The sequence below is a fragment of the Salmo salar genome, chromosome ssa23, assembly GCF_905237065.1.
Source record: "Salmo salar chromosome ssa23, Ssal_v3.1, whole genome shotgun sequence".
In the NCBI taxonomy this organism is placed as follows: domain Eukaryota; kingdom Metazoa; phylum Chordata; class Actinopteri; order Salmoniformes; family Salmonidae; genus Salmo; species Salmo salar.
The window spans coordinates 8,602,818-8,630,602 of record NC_059464.1 but is presented as its reverse complement, the minus strand read 5'-3'; the positions used below and the strand labels follow the sequence as shown (position 1 = coordinate 8,630,602).

General features: G+C 45.0%; 1 protein-coding gene across 4 annotated transcripts in view; it reads left to right on the top strand.

Moving 5' to 3' along the window:
* Positions 1 to 27,417, top strand: part of LOC106584025 (KN motif and ankyrin repeat domain-containing protein 4) — a 100,254-nt gene extending 72,837 nt beyond the window's left edge. For all 4 annotated transcript variants that reach the window (XM_014168796.2, XM_014168797.2, XM_014168794.2 and 1 more), the window contains exons 3-10: positions 534 to 3,437; positions 7,211 to 7,307; positions 12,286 to 12,549; positions 15,571 to 15,655; positions 21,082 to 21,301; positions 21,571 to 21,713; positions 22,152 to 22,352; positions 23,844 to 27,417. In XM_014168796.2, coding sequence (XP_014024271.2) covers positions 534 to 3,437; positions 7,211 to 7,307; positions 12,286 to 12,549; positions 15,571 to 15,655; positions 21,082 to 21,301; positions 21,571 to 21,713; positions 22,152 to 22,352; positions 23,844 to 24,002 — 4,073 coding nt within the window. In that variant the 3' untranslated portion in view covers positions 24,003 to 27,417. The remainder of the gene's footprint in view (positions 1 to 533; positions 3,438 to 7,210; positions 7,308 to 12,285; positions 12,550 to 15,570; positions 15,656 to 21,081; positions 21,302 to 21,570; positions 21,714 to 22,151; positions 22,353 to 23,843) is intronic.
* Positions 27,418 to 27,785: the final 368 nt, after the last annotated feature.

Below are 27,785 nucleotides of genomic sequence, written 5' to 3'. Positions count from 1 at the left end.
TCGTCTGGGTTTGTACCAGGGTCCCATGTAAGCTCAGTTGGTAGAGCATGGTGCTTACAATGACAGGGTTGTGGGTTTGATTCCCATGGATCAAACCCACAAGTAAGAAAATGTGTGCCCTCACTACTGTAACTCACTCTCCATAAGAGAGTCTACTGAAAATGAATGAATAGACCGTTTCAGTTTTATTTCAAGAAACTGGAAAACATATCAAACAAGTATTTTTATATTCCACAAGTATTATCAGATGAACTGTTTTGTACGGATAATTATCAGACTCAAGCTACAAATGCTGGTAAGCACACAAGTACATTTAGTTTGCATTTTTTTTGACAAAAGTAGTTCACTGGGCTTTCACGAGTCCTGTATTAGTAGACCAATATAGATGTCTTCAGCGCAAGCCCCCCCAAAAAATCGCAGCCCCCTCCGGGATGAGCTACATGTTTTGCCCAAGGGCGGACAGTACTGTACAGCATGTCCCTGAATGCATGGGGATGACTGTGAATACTAAAAACTCTCTCTTCATGTTGCAGCAAATGGCTACCCTAGATCAGGAGGAGAGAGTGGAGGTGAGGGTCAGAGGAAGCAGCTGCCCTACTCCGTAGAGACCCCCTACGGCTTCCACCTGGACCTTGATTTCCTCAAGTATGTGGACGATATCGAGAAAGGCAACACCATCAAGAGGGTGCACATCCAGCGCAAGGCCAGGGGCCCTCCTAAGTTCAGCACCCTGCCCAGGAACTTCAGCCTGCTTGGGCATGGAGCCAGGCCGGCACCTAAGGACACCTGGTCCTCCACCTCCACCCTAGGGCCCAAGCCTCGGGGCAGAATCACTGATGTCCAACAGATCTTGGATTTTAGACCCAGTGATGGAGGTAGTGGCACATCGGGGGGTCATAGCCAGAACAGCAGGGTGCAGGGGAGTAGCTTTGCCTCTGCCAGGCCCAGGGAGGAGGCAGGTGCTGGGCCTTGGGTGTTAGGCGAACAGCCCCTGGGGAGGCCAAACCTCCTTCGGACGTCCAGCATGCCAGTCACCATCCCGCACAGGAAGGCCTCTGAGTCTGGGGACGAAAGAACGGAGAGCGGCTCATCTGAGAACGTGGTCCGCGCTGTTCCCCAGGACCGGTCGGGGCTGCACCAGCAGATCACCGCAGCCCTGAAGAGGGTCAGAGAGCTGGAGGACATGGTGAGGACCATCCCAGAGCTTAAGTCCCAGATCTGCTCACTGAGGGTGGAGAGAGAGCAGCTAATCCTCAGACTGCAGGTCCAAACCAAGGCCCAGCCTCTGGCCCACCCACAAAGTGCCTCACCCTCCCTAGCCCTAAGCACTGATCCTGGGCCAGCCTCTCAGCCGCCGGGGGCTGAAGTAGCAGTGGATCCCGGGAGAGCAGAGAGCACCGTGTCAGAGACAGAAATGCAACAGGAATCCTTAAAGAGTACTGCACAAGAAGAAGAACCAGATAAGCTTTTAACAGCACAGGAACTAGAGAGACAAGCACAGACAGCAGAGGGACCAGATAGACAAAAAGTATTTGTGAATCCATTAGTGCACACAGAGGAAAGGCAAACAGAGCAACCGGAGAACGTTGCAACACCGAAAGCACCAGAACCTTTAGACAGCAGAGTGTTTGTGCAAGTCATAGAGGGAGTTCGTGTCAGTGGTGAGGAGGACCTTCTCAGTGTCGAACAGCTCCAGGCTAAGCTAGCAGCGCTAGAGGCTAAGCTAAGTCAGGCTAGCGAAGACCTGGAGAGAACGAACAGTCTCCTGAAACGACAGGTAGAGGAGAACAGGGTGAAGGAGGAGAGGATACTGCAGCTGAGCGTGGGAGGGACAGGAGGAGTGGAGGAGGTGTCCAGGGAGAGACAGACAGGTAGGAGGACCAGTGTGGACCAGCAGACCGAGACAGAGAGAGTGGGAAGTGCGAGTCGGGAGACAGAGACGGAGAGGGCGGACATGGCGGAGCAGGGCACCGATACCGAAAGGATGGTCGTCTGTTTAACCGGAGAGGGGGCTGGTGGTGTGGAACAGGGGACGGAGACGGAGCGGCTTGACACTCAAGACCAGGGGACGGAGACAGAGATGGTAGTCGTATGTCCAGTCAGACCGCGGGCTAACAGTGTGGGTCGGGGAACAGAGACAGAGAGAGTGGATACAGTGGACCAGGTGACAGAGACACCGCCTGGAGACAGCTTGGACCAGGTGACAGGGACAGAGACGCAGACAGTAGTCAGTGTAGATCAGACAACAGAGACAGCGCCTGTACGTCCAGTGAGACCAGCGAGACGTAGGGCTAACAGTATGGACCGGGGAACAGAGACACAGACAGTGGATGCTGTGAACCAGGTGACAGAGACACAGGCGGGAGTCCGTGTAGACCAGGTGACAGAGACACAAACACAGACAGCACCTGTACGTCCAGTGAGACCAGCGAGACATAGGGCTAACAGTGTGGACAGGGGGACAGAGACAGAAAGAGTGGGTACAGTTGACCAGGTGACAGAAACAGTGGTAGCACAGAGTGCATATCAGCAGACAGAGACAGAGGGAGACAGATTCGAGATAAGCTATAACCCACATAGAGAAATAGAGATTGAGAGTGCGGCCATAGTAAGTGCAGCCATAGAAAGTGCGGTCACAGAAATTGTGGAAGCAGAGCGTGTAGTCTCACGCCGTGTGGTTAAAGATGGTGAGATCGCTGAGAGTGCGGTACGTTTTGTGGTTATAGAAAGTGTGGGCAAAGAGAATGGGGTCACAGCGAATGTAGTCCCAGAAAACGTGGTCACAGAGAATGTAGTCACAGGAAGTATGGTAAAGAGACAAGTAGTGGTAGTAGAGGAGACTGTCGTTGAACAAATTACATTGACTGAAAGCGTTGTTACACAGAGTACGACCACAGAGAGTACAGTCATAGAGAATTTGGCAACTGACTGTGAGTTTGTAAAGACCACAGTTACAGAGAGCACGGTCACAGAAAGTGCGGTCATAGAATCTCCAGCCCCAGAGAGCCCAGAAGTAGCACCCACTCCCTCTTCCAGCCAGACCCAGATGGGACAGAAGGAGTTGGAGCAGGCCCAGCCCCAGTCACAGGACTCTCGTCGGGGGTCCAACCCAGTGTTGGCCCAGGCCCCTCGCCAGGGGTCTAACCCAGCCCTGGGCCAGGTGGTGACGCGCCTCACAGGGCTGATCAATGAGCAGTGGGCCCAGCTAGGTAGCAGCCAGGACAAGCCAGACAAGCAGGAGACCACCAGCCCGAGTGCCCAGAAGCCTGCAGAAGGACAGGGTATGCCCGTTGCAGGGAAGCCTTTAGCGGGGAAGGCAACGGGGAAGTCAGGTCTGTCTAAGATGAGCTCCATCCAGAGCCAGCTGGTCAGCTCCCTCAGTGCCCTGTCTGCCTTCTACTCCCCTGGACAGAAGGCAGCTGCCAGCAAACAACAAGGTAGGTCAATGTTTTTGTACAGTATCAATGTAGCTAACATAGTAAGTACATATGTGTTCCAGGCAGGAATCAAATCCGCTGTACATATATGTCCCACTTTCATCTCAGACTGGGCCTAAGTAAGCATTTCGCTGTTAGTCTACGCCGGAGGTTTAAGAAGCACATGACAAATGAAATTTGATTTGATGATATTCTGACGTTCCCCAGTCACATGCTGATACACTTTCAAACCCTCTTTTCCAACATGCTCAGGCGTTGTTTACCATGAGATCACGCCTCTGGCCCAGGTCCGATAGCTTTATCTCCATGATACTGAGCTGTCTCCTGTCTTGGCACAAAGAGCCCATGGCCTGTCTCTGTCTACAGTGTGTCAGATCACAGGAATCCTTCATTGACTCTGATAGGCCAGGGGCCTCCATGTGTTTGGGATGGCTATTGATTGTGATGGCTATTGATTGTGATGGCAATTGATTGTGACGGCTGTTGATTGTGATGGCTATTGATTGTGAGGGCTATTGATTGTGATGGCTATTGATTGTTATGGCTATTGATTGTGAGGGCTGTTGATTGTGATGGCTATTAATTGTGATCGCTATTGATTGTGATGGCTATTGATTGTGAGGGCAATTGATTGTGAGGGCTATTGATTGTGATGGCTATTGACTGTGAGGGCTATTGATTGTGATGGCTATTGATTGTGAGGGCTATTGATTGTGATGGCTATTGATTGTGAGGGCAATTGATTGTGACGGCTGTTGATTGTGATGGCTATTGATTGTGAGGGCTATTGATTGTGATGGCTATTGATTGTTATGGCTATTGATTGTGAGGGCTGTTGATTGTGATGGCTATTAATTGTGATCGCTATTGATTGTGATGGCTATTGATTGTGAGGGCAATTGATTGTGAGGGCTATTGATTGTGATGGCTATTGACTGTGAGGGCTATTGATTGTGATGGCTATTGATTGTGAGGGCTATTGATTGTGATGGCTATTGATTGTGAGGGCTATTGATTGTGAGGGCTATTGATTGTGATGGCTATTGATTGTGAGGGCTATTGATTGTGATGGCTATTGATTGTGAGGGCTATTGATTGTGAGGGCTATTGATTGTGATGGCTATTGATTGTGAGGGCTATTGATTGTGATGGCTATTGACTGTGAGGGCTATTGATTGTGAGGGCTATTGATTGTGATGGCTATTGATTGTGAGGGCTATTGATTGTGAGGGCAAAATGACGTTGTTGGATGTCCTCCAAGAACAGATCAAATATGCGGTTTCTTCTCCCTCTCCCTCCCTCTCCCTTTCTTCCCGTTCCCTCCTTCTTCCCCCTCTCACCTCTCTTCTTCTCCTTGTTGTGTTTTGGCCCCAGAAGCTAGATCACACATACCGTAGCTCATGTGAATGTCAGTCGGGAGAGCATACACAACAGCGTGACCTTTGATTGTGACCCCCCCCCCCACTCCCCGCGCTGTGCCTTCAGCTATTGATTGTTCTGGAGAGCGTCATTGACATTTGAGAAAAGGTCTGGCTTAAATTGGCAGTCAAAGACAAGTACACTGAATTTAGACTACCAAACAGATCCAGATCAACTCTATTATCCCACCAGGGCGAAATTAATTTTGTCATGTGCTTAAAAAGACGGTACATAAAACATGAAAACACAGAGAAGACACAATAGAATTCATTCGAAGTGCTATAGCTACACGTTTAAAGTGAAAGTGCAATTTGCGGTTTCCTCGAGGGACCAACAGACTATGATATTATACAGCCTAATGGCTGTTGGAATAAATGAGTCCCCATATCTATCTGTTTTGATTTTATTTTGAAGCAGCCTCTTTCCCCTTGTCCAGCTGCTACTGTAACTGAGTTTTGAGTGAAGGGGATGAGTACTGACCTGTAAAATGCTTTCTAGGAGGATGGCTTTTGTGTACGGGTTGGTGGCTGATTCTTGATTTATACCAAATATCTTTCCCGCCGTCTTGATTAAGCAGTGAAGCTTGACTTGGTCTTGCATTCACATGTTTCCAAACACACATATCAGACCAAAGGACAGGACACTCTGCTTATTTACTTATTACCATCTCTTCAAAATAAGTGACTAAATATAGTCCAGTTTGAAACATTTTCTATGAAAAGTGCTTTTAAATGATGTGTAATGTAATGTAGTGAGCTTTGAAAATATTTATGTATGTACATTGTAATTTTTTTTTTTTAAATCATTCAAATGTTTATGACAGTAGTTTGATAAACTGAAGAAAATATATATTTTCATCAAGTTTTTGACATTTTAATGTTTATTCGTTTTTTTTTTTTGGAATATTACTGTTGGAGCAAAATATCAACAAATCTGAAAATTGAATAGGTAGATGCAAAAATGCCATTTCAACAAACATTACCCTGTAAAGTATGTCCATTGTACCATTAGATATTGGTGGATCAAATCCCCGAGCTGACAAGGTAAAAATCTGTTGTTCTGCCCCTGAACAAGGCAGTTAACTCACTATTTCCCGGTAGGCCATCATTGTAAATAAGAATTTGTCCTTAACTGGCTTGCCTAGTAAAAATAAAGATTACATTTAAAGAAAAATTCTCTATACCAAGTCCCTTATACGTATGAGCCTCTAGTCATGTCTAGATGGTATACATCTTATGTCAAAAGTTTAACATGTTTGCATTTTAGCCAACTCTAACCCTTTTCCTAACCTTAACCTAATTCTCTTGCTATGTTAATTATCCTAACCTGCTGTGTAAATTCCTCAGAACCTGCTCCAAAAAGTAAATTCTGACATAAGCTGTAAACCATCTAGTCAAAACCCATGCCTCTCCGCCATCCCACTTCTGACACCAATGTAACGAATTATATAATAATTAGGTGGGTGCTAACATTCGTCTTATTTCACTGGAAATGTGTTTTTTACATTTTGGCATATCCCACTCACACACTCACTCATATCCCACAGCAACCTTTCAGTTACTGGCCCAACACTCTTAACCACTAGGGTACCTGCCACCATTCAGGTGGTAATCCCAACCAGGACTGGAACCTGTGTCCAGCGACTGTTAAGCCAACACCTTAGCCATTACACCAAGTGGTCTGTACCTCTTTGCAAGGTTGTTCAGTGTTCGGTTAAGGTCACTACAATATTAATTGCAACTCTCTATTGTCACATGCTCTTATGTGAGCCTTTATAAAGACTTCAGAACTGGCAGCGGACATGCTCATACTTTAATTAACATCACCATAGGCCACTTAAACCCTTCCACTCACAGGTGGCCAAAAATAACTAACTGAAAGCCATGCCTCCAATGATTGTACCATTATATTCAAAATATTATACTACATTATCTGCTCACATGTACCCTAAAAGGTACCATAAGAAATCATATGTGCACCTACATTATGTGTATTTTGATCGTTTTGTACCCAGGGAACAATACTGTACCCTAACCGTACCCTTTTTTACTGAGTAGTGACTGTAGCAGGTGTTATAATGTCATGTTGTTATTCTCCTTGATGCTGTTAGAATCTTCTTGTTTGACCCAGCAGAAAGTGCACATCTGTTTCAGATTTATATAGAGTAGGTGATTAGTGCATCCATATGGTGTGTGTGTGTGTGTGTGTGTGTGTGTGTGTGTGCAGAAGAGACCCTGTACGTGCTGAAGATGGAAAGCACACACTACCCTATTTCCCAGAGGCCTGACATCTCTCTCTCTCGATCTTTCTCTCTCTCTCGATCTTTCTCTGCCTCGCTCTCTCTTGTTCTCTAGGTCTGAAATCCATCATGAAGAAGAACGATGCTGCTGACAAGCAGGGGAACAGAGGAGGAACCAAGAAGAACCTAAAGTTTGTGGGAGTCAATGGAGGGTAAAGATCGTACAGTGCTGTATGTAGGTGTACCCTATATACATGTACTGTTAGTTGCAAACTATTTTTTTACTATACTGTATACATTATGCATTACAGAACTATATTTAGCATATGTTGCCTAATGCATATTGTTTATGCTATAGTATGTATAGCATAATGAATTCGGCATACAATACTATACAGTTCTGTAGTATTTATGTTGACTAAAGCAATTGTACACAAGAGGGAGTGCTAAACGACTTTTTTAGCACGGCTGTGTTGCGGTTGTAAGCACGAGGCGGAGCTGAGCACAACCTTGAGTGTACAATTGCTTTACCAATTAAATAAATAACGCTAGTTTGATAAATGTAGTCATAGGCTACTATTTCATCCCTCCACAAAAATATAGTTTCGACGCAAATCTATGGTTGCAGGCCAAGCCAGCTGGTCGACTGGCGTCGTTATCATTCAAACCTACTGGTCGTTCATTCAATTTGCATCATTGCTATGGGCAGGCAGTGCTAGTGCTGCTGACAGTGATAGCGCTGTCTGCCGTGCTGAATCATGCTCATCAAGCAGAAACACCAACACTTGTAGCCTACTGCCGGACCATTTTACAGAACGGGGAATTATTGTAATCATAAAACTGACACGATTTATTTATTTCCATCAACCACTATTTGTTGTAAACATTAATGTGCCCTAAGCCGTTCATTGTGCGGCCTTTGAAGTATGCATCTAATGGGGCCCAGTCAGCCGTTTAGCCGGAACAGGCGGGTGGTTCTTGAAGTCGGACCCTGTCAGGATGTTGTTCCATCTTTTCCTGCTGTCCAGGGAAGGGGTCCAGTAGGCTAGCTCTTCAGGGAGCTCTCCACTCTATGCCCGCTGATTGTCATTATCTCTCTGGCTTTCAGAGAGAAGCTTCTGATGGATGAGTTTTGTGTACCGACATCAGAGAGAGAGAGAGAGAGAGAGAGAGAGAGAGAGAGAGAGAGAGAGAGAGAGAGAGAGAGAGAGAGAGAGAGAGAGATACCTTCGTAACTTTGGATGCAACAAGATTTGAGAAGCGTAATATAGTGTCTTAGCTCTAATATCAAAATATGTAGACTATTTATTTCCACAACAAACCTTGCACAGTCGGCGCAGCATGGAACCGTGTGTTTACTCCGACTGGCTCCCGACTGTACCACACACTACAGAGACCACCCGCTGGAGATGCAGGTCGAAGGCTGGGGTGTCTTGCAGGAGCTTGCTAATATTCACTGAGTATACATTAAGAACATCTTCTCTGTCCATGACATAGACTGACCAGGTGAATTCAGGTGAAAGCTATGATCCCACACTTGTAAATCCACTTCAATCAGTGTAGCTGAAGGGGAGGAGACTGATTAAAGAAGGATTTCTAAGGCATGAGACAATTAAGACATGGATTTTATATGTACGTTTTTTGTATTTTTTGTACGCTTCAAAGGGTGAATGGACAAGACAAAAGATTTAAGTGACTTTGAATGGAGTATGGTAGTAGGTGCCAGGCACACTGGTTTGTGACAAGAACTATAACGCTGCTGGGTTTTTCATGCTCAACAGTTTCCCGTGTGTATCAAGAATGGTCCCCCACCCAAAGGACATCCAGCCAGCTTGACACTGTGGGAAGCATTGGAGTCAACATGGGCCAGCATCCTTTTGGAATGCTTTTGACACCTTGTAGAGTCCATGCCCTGACAAACTGAGGCTGTTCTGAGGGAAGTGGTGAACTCCTAGCTGAGAAATGGTCAACTCCATTCTCTTCTATCGAGGCAGAGTTGAGTTTTGATAAATTTTCTAGCAACAACATTGAGTCACCTTCAATCAATACTAATCAATTCTGAAAACGCTTACCTGTACCTATGTTTGTTCTGTACAACCCCGGTCCTTCCACGGGGTGCCGAAATTCATACTTTTAATTCAAACCTTTATTGAATACAACCACCAACTTTTTCCTAATTTGTACGTAAACTATGATTCAGTTGGCACACGTGCAGTCACGCTGAGTTGAGCAACACAAATGTGAAAAAAGTTGGTTGTGTTTGTTAAAAGTTTGCATTAAAAGTATGAATTTCAGCACCCGTGGAAGGACCACGGTTGTACAGGACAAACATAGGTACAGGTAATCAATCACAATGCTTGTTTTGACCAACCCATTGTAGAAATGTACACACAGAACACTACAGATGCCATATCTTAATTTTAGCCAGTTTCACACAGCAGGAAAATGTATTCTTATGTTGTTTTAATTTACATTTTCTGTAAGGTAGCCTTGCAGTTAGAGAGGCGAGCCAGAAACCTTGAGCAAGGCACTTAACTGTGTAACGACTGTCGGGAGAGAGAGTAGACCAAGGCGCAGCGGAGTTAGTGTTCATCATAGTTATTTAATTAACGTAAAAACACGATACAAAAAAACCGACAGCCAAAGCAGTCCTGTCAGGTGCGAAATGAAACAGAAACAATTACCCACAAAACCCCAACGGAAAAACAGGCATTTATGTGTGACTCCCAATCAGCAACAACCAACAACAGCTGTGCCCGATTGGAAGCCACACGGCCAAAATCAATGAAACAGACAACATAGAAAATGAGCATAGAATGCCCACCCAATGTAACACCCTGGCCTAACCAAAATAAAGAACAAAAACCCCTCTCTATGGCCAGGGCGTTACAAACTGATTCAGAGGGGTTGGGTTAAATGTGGAAGACATATTTCAGTTACATTCAGTTGGACAACTGACTAGGTATCCCCCTTTCCCTTTTAACCCCCCACAACAACAGCTCCCCAGGCGCCCATTGTGGCAGCCCCCCGCACCCATCCAAAAAAACTGTATGTGTATATGTGTGTGTCTTTCAGATGGGTGGGTTAAACGCGGAAGTAATATTTCGATTGGACCTTGTGTGCAATTGACCAATAAAGTTATTTTAATCTTAATCTTAATTTTCATTAGGGCAAATCAAGACTGAAATGTTCATGAGAAAATTACAACTGTTATATGCCTTTTTAAACCTTGAATACACTACAAGTTTGCATTTCCTGCTGGGCAGGAAAATTCCTGCAATGGTATGATCAAATTAAGATACGTATCTGTATTTCTTCACACTCCTCACACAGCCTGTGGTGTTCTGGCCTTCTGCTCACCCTTTCTCTGTTTGTCTTTCTGCTCCATCTTTCATACTGTCTTTCCCATAGACACATTGCCCTCACTCTGACACTGTGTGGGTGTGTGTGCATGCTTGTGTGTGTATGTGTGTGATGCTCTCTGATTCAGCGGTGTCCTGCTTGTCAAAGACCTCTCTCCTGGCTGTGTGATTAGAACAGGCTGGCCTAGCATTAGTGCTATAGTTAGTATAAGTAAAGGACTTAGCATTAGTGCTATAGTTAGTATAAGTAAAGGACTTAGCATTAGTTCTATAGTTAGTATAAGTAAAGGACTTAGCATTAGTGCTATAGTTAGTATTAGTAAAGGACTTAGCATTACTGCTATAGTTAGTATTAGTAAAGGACTTAGCATGAGTGCTATAGTTAGTATATTTAAAGGACTTAGCCAGGACTGCTTCCTCCTGATTCAGCTCACACCAAGGCTCAAACCCAGGACCTCTGCCTTGCTAGCACGTGACCACCCTCCTGAAGCTTCTTACCAGTCACTGCCACGCAAAAAGCTAGCTATTTGGTGGCACAAATGGGGACACTTCAGGCTGAGGAGTAAGTTTCACACATTCCCATGTGCTACAAATACACTACCTGCTGACTGGCCCTCCCACCAGCACACACATAATTACTATAGCCTGGCCATAACACATTGCTGGGTCTGACAGCAGACAGCAGCCCGCCCCTCTCATCAAAACTATAACAGACAACACAGTCAGACTGGATCTACTGATGTACTGATTCTTTGATTTCTTACCTGATGAGGGTCATTCTGATAACAGCACCAAGGGAGACTCTTATCATGATGCAACAAACTATAATAATTGTGGAAGCTGATCAAAATGAACATTTCTGAAGATGTTTTTTTATTTATTTTACATTTTTTAGGGGGTGGAACATCTTTAATATTGCTAATAGATTGTGGATTCTATCAATGTAATTGTCTGCATGATTTCCAATCCCCCATATATATTTTTTATAAATACAGTTGAAGTCGGAAGTTTACATACACTTAGGTTGGAGTCAATTAAACTCGTTTTTCAACCACTCCACAAATTTCTTGTTAACAAACTATAGTTTTGGCAAGTCGGTTAGGACATCTACTTTGTGCATGACACAAGTAATTTTCCCAACAATTGTTTACAGACAGATTATTTCACTTATAATTCACTGTATCACAATTCCAGTGGGTCAGAAGTTTGCGCCTAACCTTTGACCCATACCAGGAAGTGCATGCTGTGTGCCTCTGTTCAGATGTTTTCTCCATCCATACCTTCCTTGTCCCTCATCACAACCCAACTTTAAGAACACACACACACACACACACACACACACACACACACACACACATTTCCTTGAGAACATAGCACAGACCTCCCTCCTTCAGACCCTGATCACATGACCTCTCCTTACACTGCCTCTATTTGCCCTTCTCCTTCTGGAATTCTGTGGCCCCTGAACAAAAGGTCCACAAACATCCATGAAGGAACACTATTCTATGCCAGACCTTAGCCTATCTGACCTTAGTCTTTCTGATCAAGGGCCCTATAGAAGTTCCTTGACAGTGACAAAAACTTACAAACACACATACCATTTCATGAAGTACCATCTGAATATGCACCTTTCCATGAACCATCTACACCTGACCATGCCATGTTCTCACTGGTCACAGATGTTAGTGATTCCAAGATGTTACACAAAAATGCTATGTTAGGCCAATGGCCAGCCCACATGGGGCTGAATGGCCTTATTTTATCATTTCAATGCTCTTCCAACATCTGTACTCTCACTGATGCTGTTTGTGCTGTTGTTAATGTCCAGGTATGAGACCAGCTCGAGTGAGGAGGAATCCAGTGAGGAGGAGAAGGGGGAGGTAGAGGAGGAGGAGGTGGACAGCTCTGAGCCTGAGGAGGAGCAGGAGAAAGAGGAGGGAGCTGGAGCAGCTCAGGGCCAGGAGGCCACAGCTACAGAGGAGGAGACCCAGGGAGCAGGGGCCCAGGCTGGGGAGACAGAGGGCCATGAAGACTCTCAGGACCCAGAGAACAGCCAGGCACTCCTGGAGGAGCAGCCAGCTGCAGCAGCAGGGTATGTAGGGAGATAGAAGGAGAGTGTGGATGTGCGGGGAAATGGATTATCAAAAAAAGTATAATTATTTAAGTAGTGTGATCGAGAAGTTGGTGACCAGAACATTTGTTGTTTAACTCCCACAGTGAGCCAGCCACCAGGCAGTTCTTGATAAAGGTTCTTCTACCCATTTGTTTCATTAAACATCATCCAGAGTGGATGACTTCTGAAATGATAACCGCACGCAGTATTTGCCGCAACAGAGTAGAGCAACACCCTTCAATTGATGCGCTGGGAAACAAACGAAAGTGGACGCATCGCTCACAAAAACGGATCAAAAATTAAATCACGGATAATTATAAGGGAGCAGGAAAACTTAGAAATTGCCTACAATAATTACAATAACTTTTCAATCAACAAATTGACAGATTTCCAAGGAAAACCCAGAGAGGGGTAATACCAGATTTATGAATTTTTTGAACACCTGTAACTGCCATTTCCTGCCATCTAGAGCAAAATTTTTTTTTTTTACATAGTGCTGCAACCAGTCCACAAGGGAGAACCTTGATCCAGGTCTTTGTTCAGGTGAGGGCCAGCTGAGTAAATCCTGGAACCTACAGTATAGATCCTTCAGGGCCCAATTAGACCACAATGAGACAGGTGCTGAGTGAGGCTTTAATATATCAGCCGTCCACCCCACTGATGGGGCCTGGCCCTAGAATGGTCCGGCCCCTTCCGCTGCTGACATACCAGACATATACACACACACACACACACACACACACACACACACACACACACACACACACACACACACACACACACACACACACACACACACACACACACACACACACACACACACACACACACACACACACACACACACACACACACACACACACACGTGTGATTCAGTTACATGGAGGATGTGTTGGATATGTTGACTTTTAGGCTCTGTCTCAGAAAAGCCCTCAGGGGTTGTGCTATTGTTCTGTCTGTGTTAGTCAGGAAGGAGCAGGCAGGACATCATGTGGGCTCTACATTGTTGTTGACATCCTTACATGCAGCAGCGTGATGAGAAAACAGACATGCCAGGATTATATACACTGCTCAAAAGAATAAAGGGAACACTTAAACAACACAATGTAACTCCAAGTCAATCACACTTCTGTGAAATCAAACTGTCCACTTAGGAAGCAACACTGATTGACAATACATTTCACATGCTGTTGTGCAAATGGAATAGACAACAGGTGGAAATTATAGGCAATTAGCAAGACACCCCCAATAAAGGAGTGGTTCTGCAGGTGGGGACCACAGGCCACTTCTCAGTTCCTATGCTTCCTGGCTGATGTTTTGGTCACTTTTGAATGCTGGCGGTGCTTTCACTCTAGTGGTAGCATGAGACGGAGTCTACAACCCACACAAGTGGCTCAGGTAGTGCAGCTCATCCAGGATGGCACATCAATGCGAGCTGTGGCAAGAAGGTTTGCTGTGTCTGTCAGCGTAGTGTCCAGAGCATGAAGGCGCTACCAGGAGACAGGCCAGTACATCAGGAGACGTGGAGGAGGCCGTAGGAGGGCAACAACCCAGCAGGACCGCTACCTCTGCCTTTGTGCAAGGAGGAGCAGGAGAAGCACTGCCAGAGCCCTGCAAAATGACCTCCAGCAGGCCACAAATGTGCATGTGTCTTCTCAAACGGTCAGAAACAGACTCCATGAGGGTGGTATGAGGGCCCGACGTCCACAGGTGGGGGTTGTGCTTACAGCCCAATGCCGTGCAGGGCGTTTGGCATTTGCCAGAGAACACCAAGATTGGCAAATTCGCCACTGGCGCCCTGTGCTCTTCACAGATGAAAGCAGGTTCACACTGAGCACGTGACAGATGTGACAGAGTCTGGAGACGCCGTGGAAAACGTTCTGCTGCCTGCAACATCCTCCAGCATGACCGGTTTGGCAGTGGGTCAGTCATGGTGTGGGGTGGCATTTATTTGGGGGGCCGCACAGCCCTCCATGTGCTCGCCAGAAGTAGCCTGACTGCCATTAGGCACCGAGATGAGATCCTCAGACCTCTAGTGAGCTCATATGCTGGTGCGGTTGGCCCTGGGTTCCTCCTAATGCAAGACAATGCTAGGCCTCATGTGGCTGGAGTGTGTCAGCAGTTCCTGCAAGAGGAAGGCATTGATGCTATGGACCGCCCGTTCCCCAGACCTGAATCCAATTGAGCACATCTGGGACATCATGTCTCGCTCCATCCACCAACGCAACGTTGCACCACAGACTGTCCAGGAGTTGGCGGATGCTTTAGTCCAGGTCTGGGAAGAGATCCCTCAGGAGACCATCCGCCACCTCATCAGGAGCATGCCCAGGCGTTGTAGGAAGGTCATACAGGCACGTGGAGGCCACACACACTACTGAGCCTCATTTTGACTTGTTTTAAGGACATTACATCAAAGTTGGATCAGCCTGTAGTGTGGTTTTCCACTTTAATTTTGAGTGGGACTCCAAATCCAGACCTCCATGGGTTGATAAATTGGATTTCCATTGATTATTTTTGTGATTTTCTTGTCAGCACATTCAACTATGTAAAGAAAAAAGTATTTAATAAGATTATTTCTTTCATTCAGATCTAGGATGTGTTGTTTAAGTGTTCCCTTTATTTTTTTGAGCAGTATATTACCACAGTGGACAAAGAATCACAGTGAAGAGATGGGAAAAACTACAGTTGTGTGTTTATTGCTTTCGATGAGTCATCGTCACATAACTGTATCTTTATTTATAGTCTCGGTGAACTTAATGTCAAGAGATGTAAGCTATCATGTTTCATAAGGAACATGCATTGCATTATGCTACCGTTGGATTTATATTTCTGGTTTTTGCTTATGTACTGTATGATTAGGCCTGGCATGTTTTGAGGGACTTGATTTCCCTACTACGGTTCACGATAATTTAATCCAGACCATTGCACCACCACATATGTCTGTCTGTCAATATGAATTGTTATGAAAGATAACTTAAAAGTTATGTCATGTTCACACAGGGAGACAATCGATGAGGGCTTCATGGAAGCGTGTCACTACATTAAGGATCGTATGGCAGAAGTGGTGGCCCCCAATAAAGAAATGGTAAGAACAGTTCCCTTCAAACTGTCGCGCCTGAGGTTAATCGTGGTTAAGGCCGACACCCTCTTCACATACAGTACCAGTCAAACGTTTGGACACACCTACTCATTCAAGGTTTTATCTTTATTTTCTCTATTTTCTACATTGTAGAATAATAGTGAAGACGTCAAAACTATGAAATAACACATATGGAATCAAGTAGTAACCAACAAAAATGTTAAACAAATTAAACAAATCAAAATATATTTTATATTTAGAGATTCTTCAAAGTAGCCACCCATTGCCTTGATGACAACTTTGCACACACACGCTTGGCATTCTCTCAACCAGCTTCATGAGGTAATCACCTGAAACACATTTCAATAAACAGGTGTGCCTTGTTGAAAGTAATTTGTGGAATTTCTTTCCTTCTTAACCAATCAGTTGTGTTGTGACAAGGTAGGGTTGGTAGACAGAAGATAGCCCTACTTGGTAAAAGACCAAGTCCATATTATGGCAAGAATAGCTCAAATAAGCAAAGAGAAACAACAGTCCATCATTACTTTAAGACATGAAGGTCAGTCAATAAGGAACATTTCAAGAACTTTGAAAGTTTCTTCAAGTGCAGTCACAAAAACCATCAAGCGCTATGATTGAAACTGGCTCTCATGAGGACCGCCACAGGAAAGGAAGACCCAGAGTTACCTCTGCTGCAGAGGATAAGTTCATTAGAGTTAACTGCACCTCAGATTGCAGCCCAAATAAATGCTTCACAGAGTTCAAGTAACAGACACATCTCAACATCAACTATTCAGAGGAGACTGTGTGAATCAGGCCTTTATGGTCGAATTGCTGCAAAGAAACCACTACTAAAGGACACCAATAATAAGAAAAGACTTGCTTGGGCCAAGAAACATGAGCACTGGACATTAGATCGGTGGAAATCTGTCGTTTGGTCTGATGAGTCCAAAATCCGGAGTTTTGGTTCCAACCACCGTGTTTTTGTGAGACGCAGAGTAGGTGATGAACTCTGCATGTGTGGTTCCCACCATGAAGCATGGAGGAGGGGGTGTGATGGTGTGGGGGTGCTTGGCTGGTGACACTGTAGGTGATTTATTTAGAATTCAAGGTGCACTTAACCAGCATGACTACCACAACATTCTGCAGCGATACGTCATCCCATCTAGTTCGCGCCTAGTGGGACTATTATTTGTTTATCAACAGGACAATGACCCAAAACACACCTGCAGGCTGTGTAGGGGCTATTTGACCAAGAAGGAGAGTGATGGAGTGCTGCATCAGATGACCTCGCCTCCACAATCACCTGATCCCAACCCAATTGAGATGGTTTGGGATGAGTTGGACTGCAGAGTGAAGAAAAAGCAGCCAACAAGTGCTCAGCATACATGTATGTGGGAACTCCTTCAAGACTGTTGGAAAAGCATTCCTCATGAAGCTGGTTGAGAGAACGCCAAGAGTGTGCAAAGCTGTCATCAAGGCTACTTTGAAGAATCTAAAATATATTTTGATTTGTTTAACACTTTTTTGGTTACTACATTTATTTGTATTTATTTATTTCACCTTTATTTAACCAGGTAGGCAAGTTGAGAACAAGTTCTCATTTACAATTGCGACCTGGCCAAGATAAAGCAAAGCAGTTCGACAACATACAACAACACAGAGTTACACATGGAGTAAAACAAACATACAGTCAATAATACAGTAGAAAACAAGTCTATATACAATGTGAGCAGAGATAAGGGGGGACTTTACCTAGCAGGGTCTTGTAGATGACCTGGAGCCAGTGGGTTTGGCGACGATTATGAAGCGAAGGCCAGCCAACGAGAGCGTACAGGTCGCAGTGGTGGGTAGTATATGGGGCTTTGGTGACAAAACGGATGGCACTGTGATAGACTGCATCCAGTTTGTTGAGTAGGGTATTGGAGGCTATTTTGTAAATGACATCGCCGAAGTTGAGGATCAATAGGATGGTCAGTTTTACGAGGGTATGTTTGGTAGCATGAGAGAAGGATGCTTTGTTGCGAAATAGGAAGCCAATTCTAGATTTAACTTTGGATTGGAGATGTTTGATGTGAGTCTGGAAGGAGAGTTTACAGTCTAACCATACACCTAGGTATTTGTAGTTGTCCACATATTCTAAGTCAGAACCGTCCAGAGTAGTGATGCTGGACAGGCGGGCAAGTGCAGGCAGCGATCGGTTGAAGAGCATGCATTTAGTTTTACTTGTATTTAGGAGCAGTTGGAGGCCACGGAAGGAGAGTTGTATGGCATTGAAGCTCGTCTGGAGGGTTGTTAACACAGTGTCCAAAGAAGGGCCAGAAGTATACAGAATGGTGTCGTCTGCGTAGAGGTGGATCAGAGAATCACCAGCAGCTAGAGCAACATCATTGATGTATACAGAGAAAAGAGTCGGCCCGAGAATTGAACCCTGTGGCACCCCCATAGAGACTGCCAGAGGTCTGGACAACAGGCCCTCGGATTTGACACACTGAACTCTATCAGAGAAGTAGTTGGTGAACCAGGCGATGCAATCGTTTGAGAAACCAAGGCTATTGAGTCTGCCGATGAGGATGTGGTGATTGACAGAGTCGAAAGCTTTGGCCAGGTCAATGAATACGGCAGCACAGTATTGTTTCTTATCGATGGCGGTTACGATATCGTTTAGGACCTTGAGCGTGGCTGAGGTGCACCCATGACCAGCTCTGAAACCAGATTGCATAGCGGAGAAGGTGCGGTGGGATTTGAAATGGTCGGTAATCTGTTTGTTGACTTGGCTTTCGAAGACCTTAAAAAGGCAGGGTAGGATGGATATAGGTCTGTAGCAATTTGGGTCAAAAGTGTCCCCTCCTTTGAAGAGGGGGCTGACAGCAGCTGCTTTCCAATCTATGGGAATCTCAGACGACACGAAAGAGAGGTTGAACAGGCTAGTAATAGGGGTTGCAATAATTTCGGCAGATAATTTAAGAAAGAAAGGGTCCAGATTGTCTAGCCCGGCTGATTTGTAGGGGTCCAGATTTTGCAGGTCTTTCAGAACATCAGCTGAATGGATTTGGGAGAAGGAGAAATGGGGAAGGCTTGGGCGAGTAGCTGTGGGGGGTGCAGTGCTGTTGACTGCAGTAGGGGTAGCCAGGTGGAAAGCATGGCCAGCCGTAGAAAAAAAGTGACAGAGTTTCCTATCCTCAGTGCAGTGGGCAGTTGGGAGGAGGTGTTCTTATTCTCCATGGACTTTACAATGTCCCAGAACTTTTTTGAATTTGTGTTGCAGGAAGCAATGATGAAATATGATTCCATATGTGTTATTTCATAGTTTTGATGTCTTCCCTATTATTCCACAAGGTAGAAATTAGTAAAAAGAAAGAAATACTCTTAAATGAGTAGGTGTTCAAACTTTTGACTGGTACTGTATGCGATCCATGAACAGCGTGGGATTTTAATCCCAGCCCGACTGGTCTTCACACTATGTACCTCATTTTTGTACCGCTTTCAATAAAAACTGTGAAAATACCTGAAAACATGTTTTTTTGTAAATAAAGTACAAGTGCTAACAAACGTGAACCCTAACCCTACCTTGAAGTCCACATCTCGGCTAAACTCTAAACCCACCCATAATCCTAACCCTAGCTTCATGTCCACATCCTGGTTCAACCCATAGAGATTTACATTTAGATTTACATTTAGTTGGAGATTTAGTTGGAGAGCTCAACTTATGGCATCTGTGACAGCAAGGGCAGAGCCATTAATGCTATCTCCATTTTGAAGTTGTAAATGTTCTTCTTCTTTTGTGTTTGAAAAAAGCATAAAGCGTATAATGGTGATTTACCGCCACCTGCAGTGCTGGAGTCTTGAACCAAATCTTGTGTGTCATTCATTTATTTTGGCTACTAGATGGTGGTGATACAGTTTAAAGCCATTTACAAACTAGGTAACCAAAAGAAGAAGCCAATGGTCTGAACATTGGCTTATCCCTCCCAACACATAGGAATCACCACCCAGTTAACTACTTGAAAATGGTGGAAGCCCTCAATGGCAATTGACAGGGTTATATCCAACTAGAGATCTCTAACTATCTTTATGATTCAACACTAATCCTAGCCTCAACCACAACCCTAACCCTAGCTTCATGTCCACATCCCAATACAACACTAACCCTAGCCTCAACCACAACCCTAACCCTAGCTTCATGTCCACATCCCAATACAACACTAACCCTAGCCTCAACCACAACCCTAACCCTAGCTTCAACCATAACCTTAACGCTAGCTTCATGTCCACATCCCAGTACAACCCTAACCCTAGCCTCAACCACAACCCTAACCCTAGATTCATGTCCACATACCAGTACAACACTAACCCTAGCCTCAACCACAACCCTAACCCTAGATTCATGTCCACATACCAGTACAACACTAACCCTAGCCTCAACGACAACCCTAACCCTAGCTTCATGTCCGCGTCCCGGTACAACACTAACCCTAGCCTCAACCACAACCCTAACCCTAGATTCATGTCCACGTCCCAGTACAACACTAACCCTAGCCTCAACCACAACCCTAACCCTAGCTTCATGTCCACATCCCAATACAACACTAACCCTAACCTCAACCACAACACTAACCCTAGCCTCAACCACAACCCTAACCCTAGCTTCATGTCCACATCCCAGTACAACCCTAACCCTAGCCTCAACCACAACCCTAACCCTAGCTTCATGTCCACATCCCAATACAACACTAACCCTAACCTCAACCACAACACTAACCCTAGCCTCAACCACAACCCTAACCCTAGCTTCATGTCCACATCCCAATACAACACTAACCCTAGCCTCAACGACAACACTAACCCTAGCTTCATGTCCACATCCCAATACAACACTAACCCTAGCCTCAACCACTACCCTAACCCTAGCTTCATGTCCACATCCCAATACAACACTAACCCTAGCCTCAACCACAACCCTAACCCTAGCTTCATGTCCACATCCCAATACAACACTAACCCTAGCCTCAACCACAACACTAACCCTAGCCTCAACCACAACCCTAACCCTAGCTTCATGTCCACATCCCAATACAACACTAACCCTAGCCTCAACCACAACCCTAACCCTAGATTCATGTCCACATCCCAATACAACACTAACCCTAGCCTCAACCACAACCCTAACCCTAGATTCATGTCCACATTCCGTTTCAACTCTAAACCTAGCCTCAACCCAACCCTAACCTTAACCTACTGCAACCCTAACCCTTGTTAGGCACAACCCCGTACAACAGACATGTTCTGCCGGTAATGTACCAGGAAAGTGTGTGTTGTGTGTGTGTGTGTGTAACAGTGTGTGTTTGTGTCTCCCCTCAGAGACATGTTCTGACAGCGTTGTACCAGGAGTGTGTGTGTCATAGTGTGTGTGTGTTCTCTCCCTCTGTCAGAGACAGGTCCTGATGGTGTTGTACCAGGAGTGGTTCCGTGTGTCCAGTCAGAAGGACTCTCTGGCTGACACTGTCACCCTCTACCTGAGAGAGGTAGGCATCGCCACACCGACTCTGCTGCGTTACATTGTGAACCTGGCCGACGGTAACGGCAACACAGCGCTCCACTACAGCGTGTCCCACTCCAACTTCCCTGTGGTCAAACTGCTGCTGGACACAGGTACGGGGTAATCAAACACCTCTCTCCAACACCCTCAATCTTATATATCAATTCAATTCTCTCTCGCCCCTTTTCCCCGGTCTCTCCAGCTCACCTTTTCCTCATCGAGTCCTTAGCTATTAACTTGAAATGGTCTGTGTGTGAGTTTGTATGTGTTTTTGCGACACGCTTGAGCAGGCATATGTATGTCTGTGTGTATGTTCATGTACGCGTGCTTTTGGTTTTGTGTACTGTGTGTGTGTGTGTGTGTACTGTGTGTGTGTGTGCAGGTCTGTGTGAGGTGGACATCCTGAACAAGGCGGGCTACACAGCCGTGATGCTGGCCTCCCTAACAGCTGCCGATCGATCAGAGGACATGGAGGTCGCTCTGCAGCTACTGAGACAGGGAGATGTCAATGCCCGCGCCAGCCAGGTACACAAAACACACACACACACACGTTGTACACTCACAGACACACATTAACACTGAGCCACTCTCACCGGCACTCAGGCAGTCACAGACTGTATATTCACTCAGCTATCTACTGTACAAGCCATTCTATAGACATTGAAACACCTGCACACAGTCACCTACAATACTGTTTTTTTTACCTCTCCTGCACAAGTTAGTTGTTGTTCACCTTTTAAACCGTCATCATTTTGTTTTGTATTTTTTTGTGTGCCCCGAAAAAGTATATATATTTAACAAAAGATACCTAGACTCAATACAAACCTACTCACCCAGTCAACCAGGACCGGTGTACTTGACTCTCTTCCTCACACTCATTCTTCCTACCACAAACATACATCGTTTCCCTCTCTCATGTTTCCTTCCTGTGCTCTTACTTCTCTCTCTCTCCTGGTTTCTAAGGCAGGGCAGACGGCTCTGATGCTATCGGTCAGCCATGGCCGTACAGCCATGGTGCGGTTGCTGCTGAGCTGCCAAGCTGACCTCAACATTCAGGACAAAGACGGTTCGACCGCACTCATGTGTGCGTGTGAGCACGGTCACACCGAGATCGCGCGGGTGCTACTGGAGTCTGGCCACTGTGACACCAGCCTCACAGACAAGGTGCACACATGCTGTACAAATACGCACATCAGGGCATACACACAAACATGAACAAATACATACCACAGGAGGTTGGTGGCATCTCAATTGGGGAGAATGGACTCGTGGTAATGTCTGGAGCAGATTCAATGGAATCAAATACATCAAACACATGGTTTCCATTTGCTCTGTTCCGTTCGTTATTATGAGCCGTTCTCCCCTCAGCAGCCTCCTGTGATACATGCAGTGGTTACCTTTGGACTTCCCAAAATGTTGCATTTCAAAACAACACAACAGTGCCACTACCTGGCTAAAACTGTGAAGTGCATCATGTTCATTTCATTGAATGTGATGAGTACAGAGACTCTCAGAGGATGTCAAATCCCCTAACCTTTGAGCTGCAGGGAATTTACCAGAAACACACTATCCTATCTTACCTCCACCGAGTGAGAGCAGCATGGGCAGCCAGATATTAGCTTCTAGGTTAATGACTGGTTTGTAGTGATGTCTCTCTCGGTTTACATTTACATTTTACATTTTAGTCATTTAGCAGACGCTCTTATCCAGAGCGACATACAAATTGGTGCATTCACCTTATAATATCCAGTGGAACAACCACTTTACAATAGTGCATCTAAATCTTTTAAGGGGGGGGTTAGAAGGATTACTTTATCCTATCCCAGGTATTCCTTGAAGAGGTGGGGTTTCAGGTGTCTCCGGAAGGTGGTGATTGACTCCGCTGTCCTGGCGTCGTGAGGGAGCTTGTTCCACCATTGGGGTGCCAGAGCAGCGAACAGTTTTGACTGGGCTGAGCGGGAACTGTGCTTCCTCAGAGGTAGGGAGGCGAGCAGGCCAGAGGTGGATGAATGGAGTGCCCTTGTTTGGGTGTAGGGCCTGATCAGAGCCTGAAGGTACGGAGGTGCCGTTCCCCTCACAGCTCCGTAGGCAAGGTTTGACATACTAATCCCTCCTAGAAGGCATTACACTGTGCTTGATGTGTAGAGGTGTCTGTATGCGAATTGCGTGGAGGCTATGGCTAGAATCAGACCTTGTGTGAGGCCTCCAGGGCAAAGTAGACCCTGGAACCCCAGACATCGCTGTGTGGGTGTGGGCTGTGGCAGACAGGCTGCAAATATCACTCTCTATCTCTTCCTTTCCCATGGTCCTGACATGGTATCACCCTGCTCTCCCTCTCATCCCGCAAGCCAGCCAGGAATCGAACCGAGAATCTTCCAATTCCGAGTCAGACGCATAATCCATTGCACCACTGGCCCATTGTGACGATAACCTTTTTTTTGGGGTGTAGGTTTTGCCTGTACGCTCATTACCCAGGTCTCCTGTTTGTCCTACTGTGGGAAGGGGAGTGGAGAGGACAGTGTGGAGAGGACAGTGTGGAGAGGACAGTGTTCACTGTTCAAACATGATTGACCCACACTGTTTTTGTTTTCTCTAAAAGTGAATCAACATATTCTCTCTCTCTCTCTCTCTCTCTCTCTCTCTCTCTCTCTCTAGGATGGACAGAGGGCTCTGTCAGTGGCGGTAGCGTCCTCCCACGCTGAGCTAGTTGACCTACTCAAGACCCACTCAGATTCCACCACCACCCAGGCCTCTATCCCCTCCACCACCACCTCTGCCACCATCATCACCACCACCACAGCCTCTCTCCTCTGAGCCCCCTCCAGTAGCCCCTCTCTAACCGCTACCCTACCCCAGCCCCGGACCCACCCACCCTGGACCCACTATACCCCCGGACCCCTTTCCGTGAACCAGAGGAGGCTGGTGGGTGGAGGTATAAGAGGACAGGCTCATTGTAATGTCTGGAGTGGAATAAATGGAACGGTATCAAACTGATCAAACATATGGGAACCGCATGTTTGACTCCATTCCATGAATTCAAATGCAGCCATTACAATGAGCCTGTCCTCCTATAGCTCCTCCCACCAGCCTCCACTGTCATGGACCATACCCTTTTCCAGACTGTCTGGAGGACAGACAAAGGCTGTATTCACCACCACTGCCTATATCTCCCCACCGACCAGAGCTCAGCTCACAGATAGGCCTATTGGACCGGAGCCCCACGGAACCAGAATAACACACATTCTTCACATTTCTGCCAACATTTAGTGAGTGGGAATAAGGTATCAACTGTTTGGCAGCCAGCCAATGTGACACTCAAAAACCCAGTAGCAGTGGCGACAGTGGTGACTGACAGGTGATCCAGGAAGAGGGCAGAAGGACAGCAGAAGGATGATGGATTGCTGCTTTCTAATATAAAACAAGCTATTCAGGCCAAAATAATCTTAAACACATGATCTACCTTAAAAATCGGCCATTTTATTATCAATACTATGTTTTTCCTTTTTATACCTGTAGTTAGGTTTCCATCAAATTGGCAACAGATTTTCATGCGAATATTCTAAAATCCGCATGAAGAAAATATGCACGTGTTTCAAGCAAACTGACTTGTTGCAGGAAAATTAAATCTGTGTGTGATGTATTGCACACAAAATTTACATTTTCGCTTAAATTCAAGTTCAACGTTTTTTGTTTTGTTGTGTGTTTTATATGTTATATAATGTTATATATGTATATGTTATATATGTTTAACCTTTATTTAACTAGGCAAGTCAGTTAAGAACAAATTCTTATGTATAATGACAGCCTACCCCAGCCAAACCTGGACAACACTGGGCCAATTGTGCACCACCCAATCACAGCCGGATGTGATACAGCCTGGATTCAAACCAGGAACTGTAGTGACTCCTCTTGCACTGAGATGCAGTGCCTTAGACCACTGCGCCATTTGGGAGCCAAAAGTTCAATCAATCAATTAATCAATCAAATGTATTTATAAATACCTTTTTCCATCAGCAGTTTTCACAAAGTGCTATACAGAAACCCAGCCTAAAACCCCAAACAGGAAGCAATGCGGATGTATAAGGGAAAAACTCCCTAGAAAGGCCGGAACCTAGAAGAAAATATAGAGTACCAGTCCCTGAAGGCTGGCCGGTCCTCTTCTGGCTGTGTCAGTTGGAGATTATAAGAGTACATGGCCATTAAAGACAGATTGCTCTTCAAGATGTTCAAACGTTCATTGACCTAAGTCAATGTGTTTCCATCGCATTTTACACTAGTCTTGACACAAAAACTGTTGCCGTAAATATCAAATATACCTACTCTGGTTTAGCCAACAGCTCGCAGATACACTGCGGGTAAGCTAATCTGCACAGTGACATTATTTTGAATAAGAATATTTGCATTTGTCAAATGGCAGTCAAGCATCAATCATCATGACACCAGAATAAGACCCTCGATATTTATTGGAACGGAACATCACGTTCACAGCGTGTACTTTCAACCCCCTGTGAAGTTCATCATAACTGACTTAATATGTAGCCTAATAAACTGCATGGTTTCTCGAGTTATATCAGTATTTGCACCTAAAGATGTTTCCAAGCGGCATTTCACGCAAAAAACATTTTACCGGCACAAAAATATCCCACCGTGTCTAACGAACAAATTCTCTGTCGGCGTTTATAAAATTGTTACGAAATGTCCCGTTTGCATCACAGCTGTCGTGATTTTTTTTATATACGGTCTGACTTTACTCACGTGGAAACTGGATGGAAACGTGGTTATTAATGACATTACTATTCCTTTGTATTTGGACATTTATTTAACTCATAAAGTCTGAATGTTATTATAGCGTCTTATCAAATACACACAGTATATTTATTTTTGCAATGCAATTTGTTTTACTCTGTTTGATTGACGCACGCTGTACATATCCAAGCTTGGTTTTCGTCAGTATGGCCTGACGACTGACTCACTCAGACGTCTTCCAATATGAAGGTTGTTCAGAAGGATGCAACACGCAGCAATTTAACAACCCTCGCAGAAGCTACACAAGCTACTCCACTGCAGTATGTTGCAGCAATTGTGTACTCTACTGAACAATTTACTTTCCCGCTCTCTCTCTCTTTGTCACTCACACACCTCACGCACACACACTCTCTCGCTCACTCCACTGTAATGCATCCCTTCCTCTGTCTGCCTGCTTCTAGACTACAAATTAAATGATGTATACACCCAAATTGCTACAAAATGCACAAAGAATGTCAGGCAATTTTACATTACAGATACAGTGTCATTCATATCTCTACAGGACTATGGTACAACATCACACCACTGAGCACAGGAAGCCTTGCAGTAGACTACTATCCATCACAGGTCATAATGTAATAGGGGTTGTAACATTTTCTGTAACGTTTCAGTCAGTTAGTAATGTTACAACCTCTTGTCCCGTACGGACACACACAGGCTGCTTTCACTGCTAGAAAAGTAGAACGGTTGTTTTTAGGGGATTGCGCCTCTCTCTTCCACACCCACCTCTTCTCTGTGTTGAACGATGGCTTAGTATAGGACACTGGTGTGAAGTAATGGCATGATGAGAATATCCTAGCTTGCCTATCAGAAAATGAAGAGGTATGTGGCGCAATGTGGTTTTTCATACCCGGTCCTTTAAGAACCCAGTCCTAAAGGAAAGGGGTTGTACTCACAAGGTGGAGTGGTGCTGTCTTTCTCACCTGTTCATCAGAAGCCAGGCTTAGGCGCTGAAGACTGACCTCTACTGGTTAAAGAAGTATATGCCTAACTACCTGAAGATACAGTATTGTGAAAAATATATCTGGTATTGTCTGACATTTGCTCTTAAATATATTTAGTATTTATTAAAAATGCTATATTTTTACAATATACAGTATATGCATGGGCCAATAGTCCAATGAACATGTTGGAATTTGTTGAATATGTGAATGTATTGGTTCTTCTGGATGGTATATATATAAGCTGATTGGTCTACTCTAAAAAATGTGACTGTTAATTGGTTGGGATGTTCATGCTCGTCTCTTATTGGACAAGGCTGTGTACTGTACTGTGTCAGGATTGACTGTTGTAATACTTAATCACAATCAGATGTAAACAGCTGTACCTGCCTGTAATATTCCTACTATCAAATTGGCTTGAATGTTAACCATTTGCAAATCAAAGAATTGCTTCAAAATAAAAATGAAAATTTGAAACTGTATTGGGTAGAAGTGTATAATGTGATGATCCAATGGATATTAGCATCTAAGATGCGTTAGCCTCTGAAGGATGTCTGAATAAGTGCACACTTATTTTTTCCCCCTTCTGACCATCTACAGTGCCTTTGGAAAGTATTCAGACCCCTTGATTTTTTTCCACATTTTGTTACGTTTCAGCGTTATTAAAAAATTGACACATTTTTTCCCCTCACCAATCTACACATAATAGCCCATACTGACAAACCAAAAACATATGTTAAAAAATAAAAATACCTTCTTTACATAAGTATTCAGACCCTTTGCTATGACATTCGAAATTTCCATTGATTATCTTGAGATGTTTCTACAACTTCATTGGAGTCCACCTGTG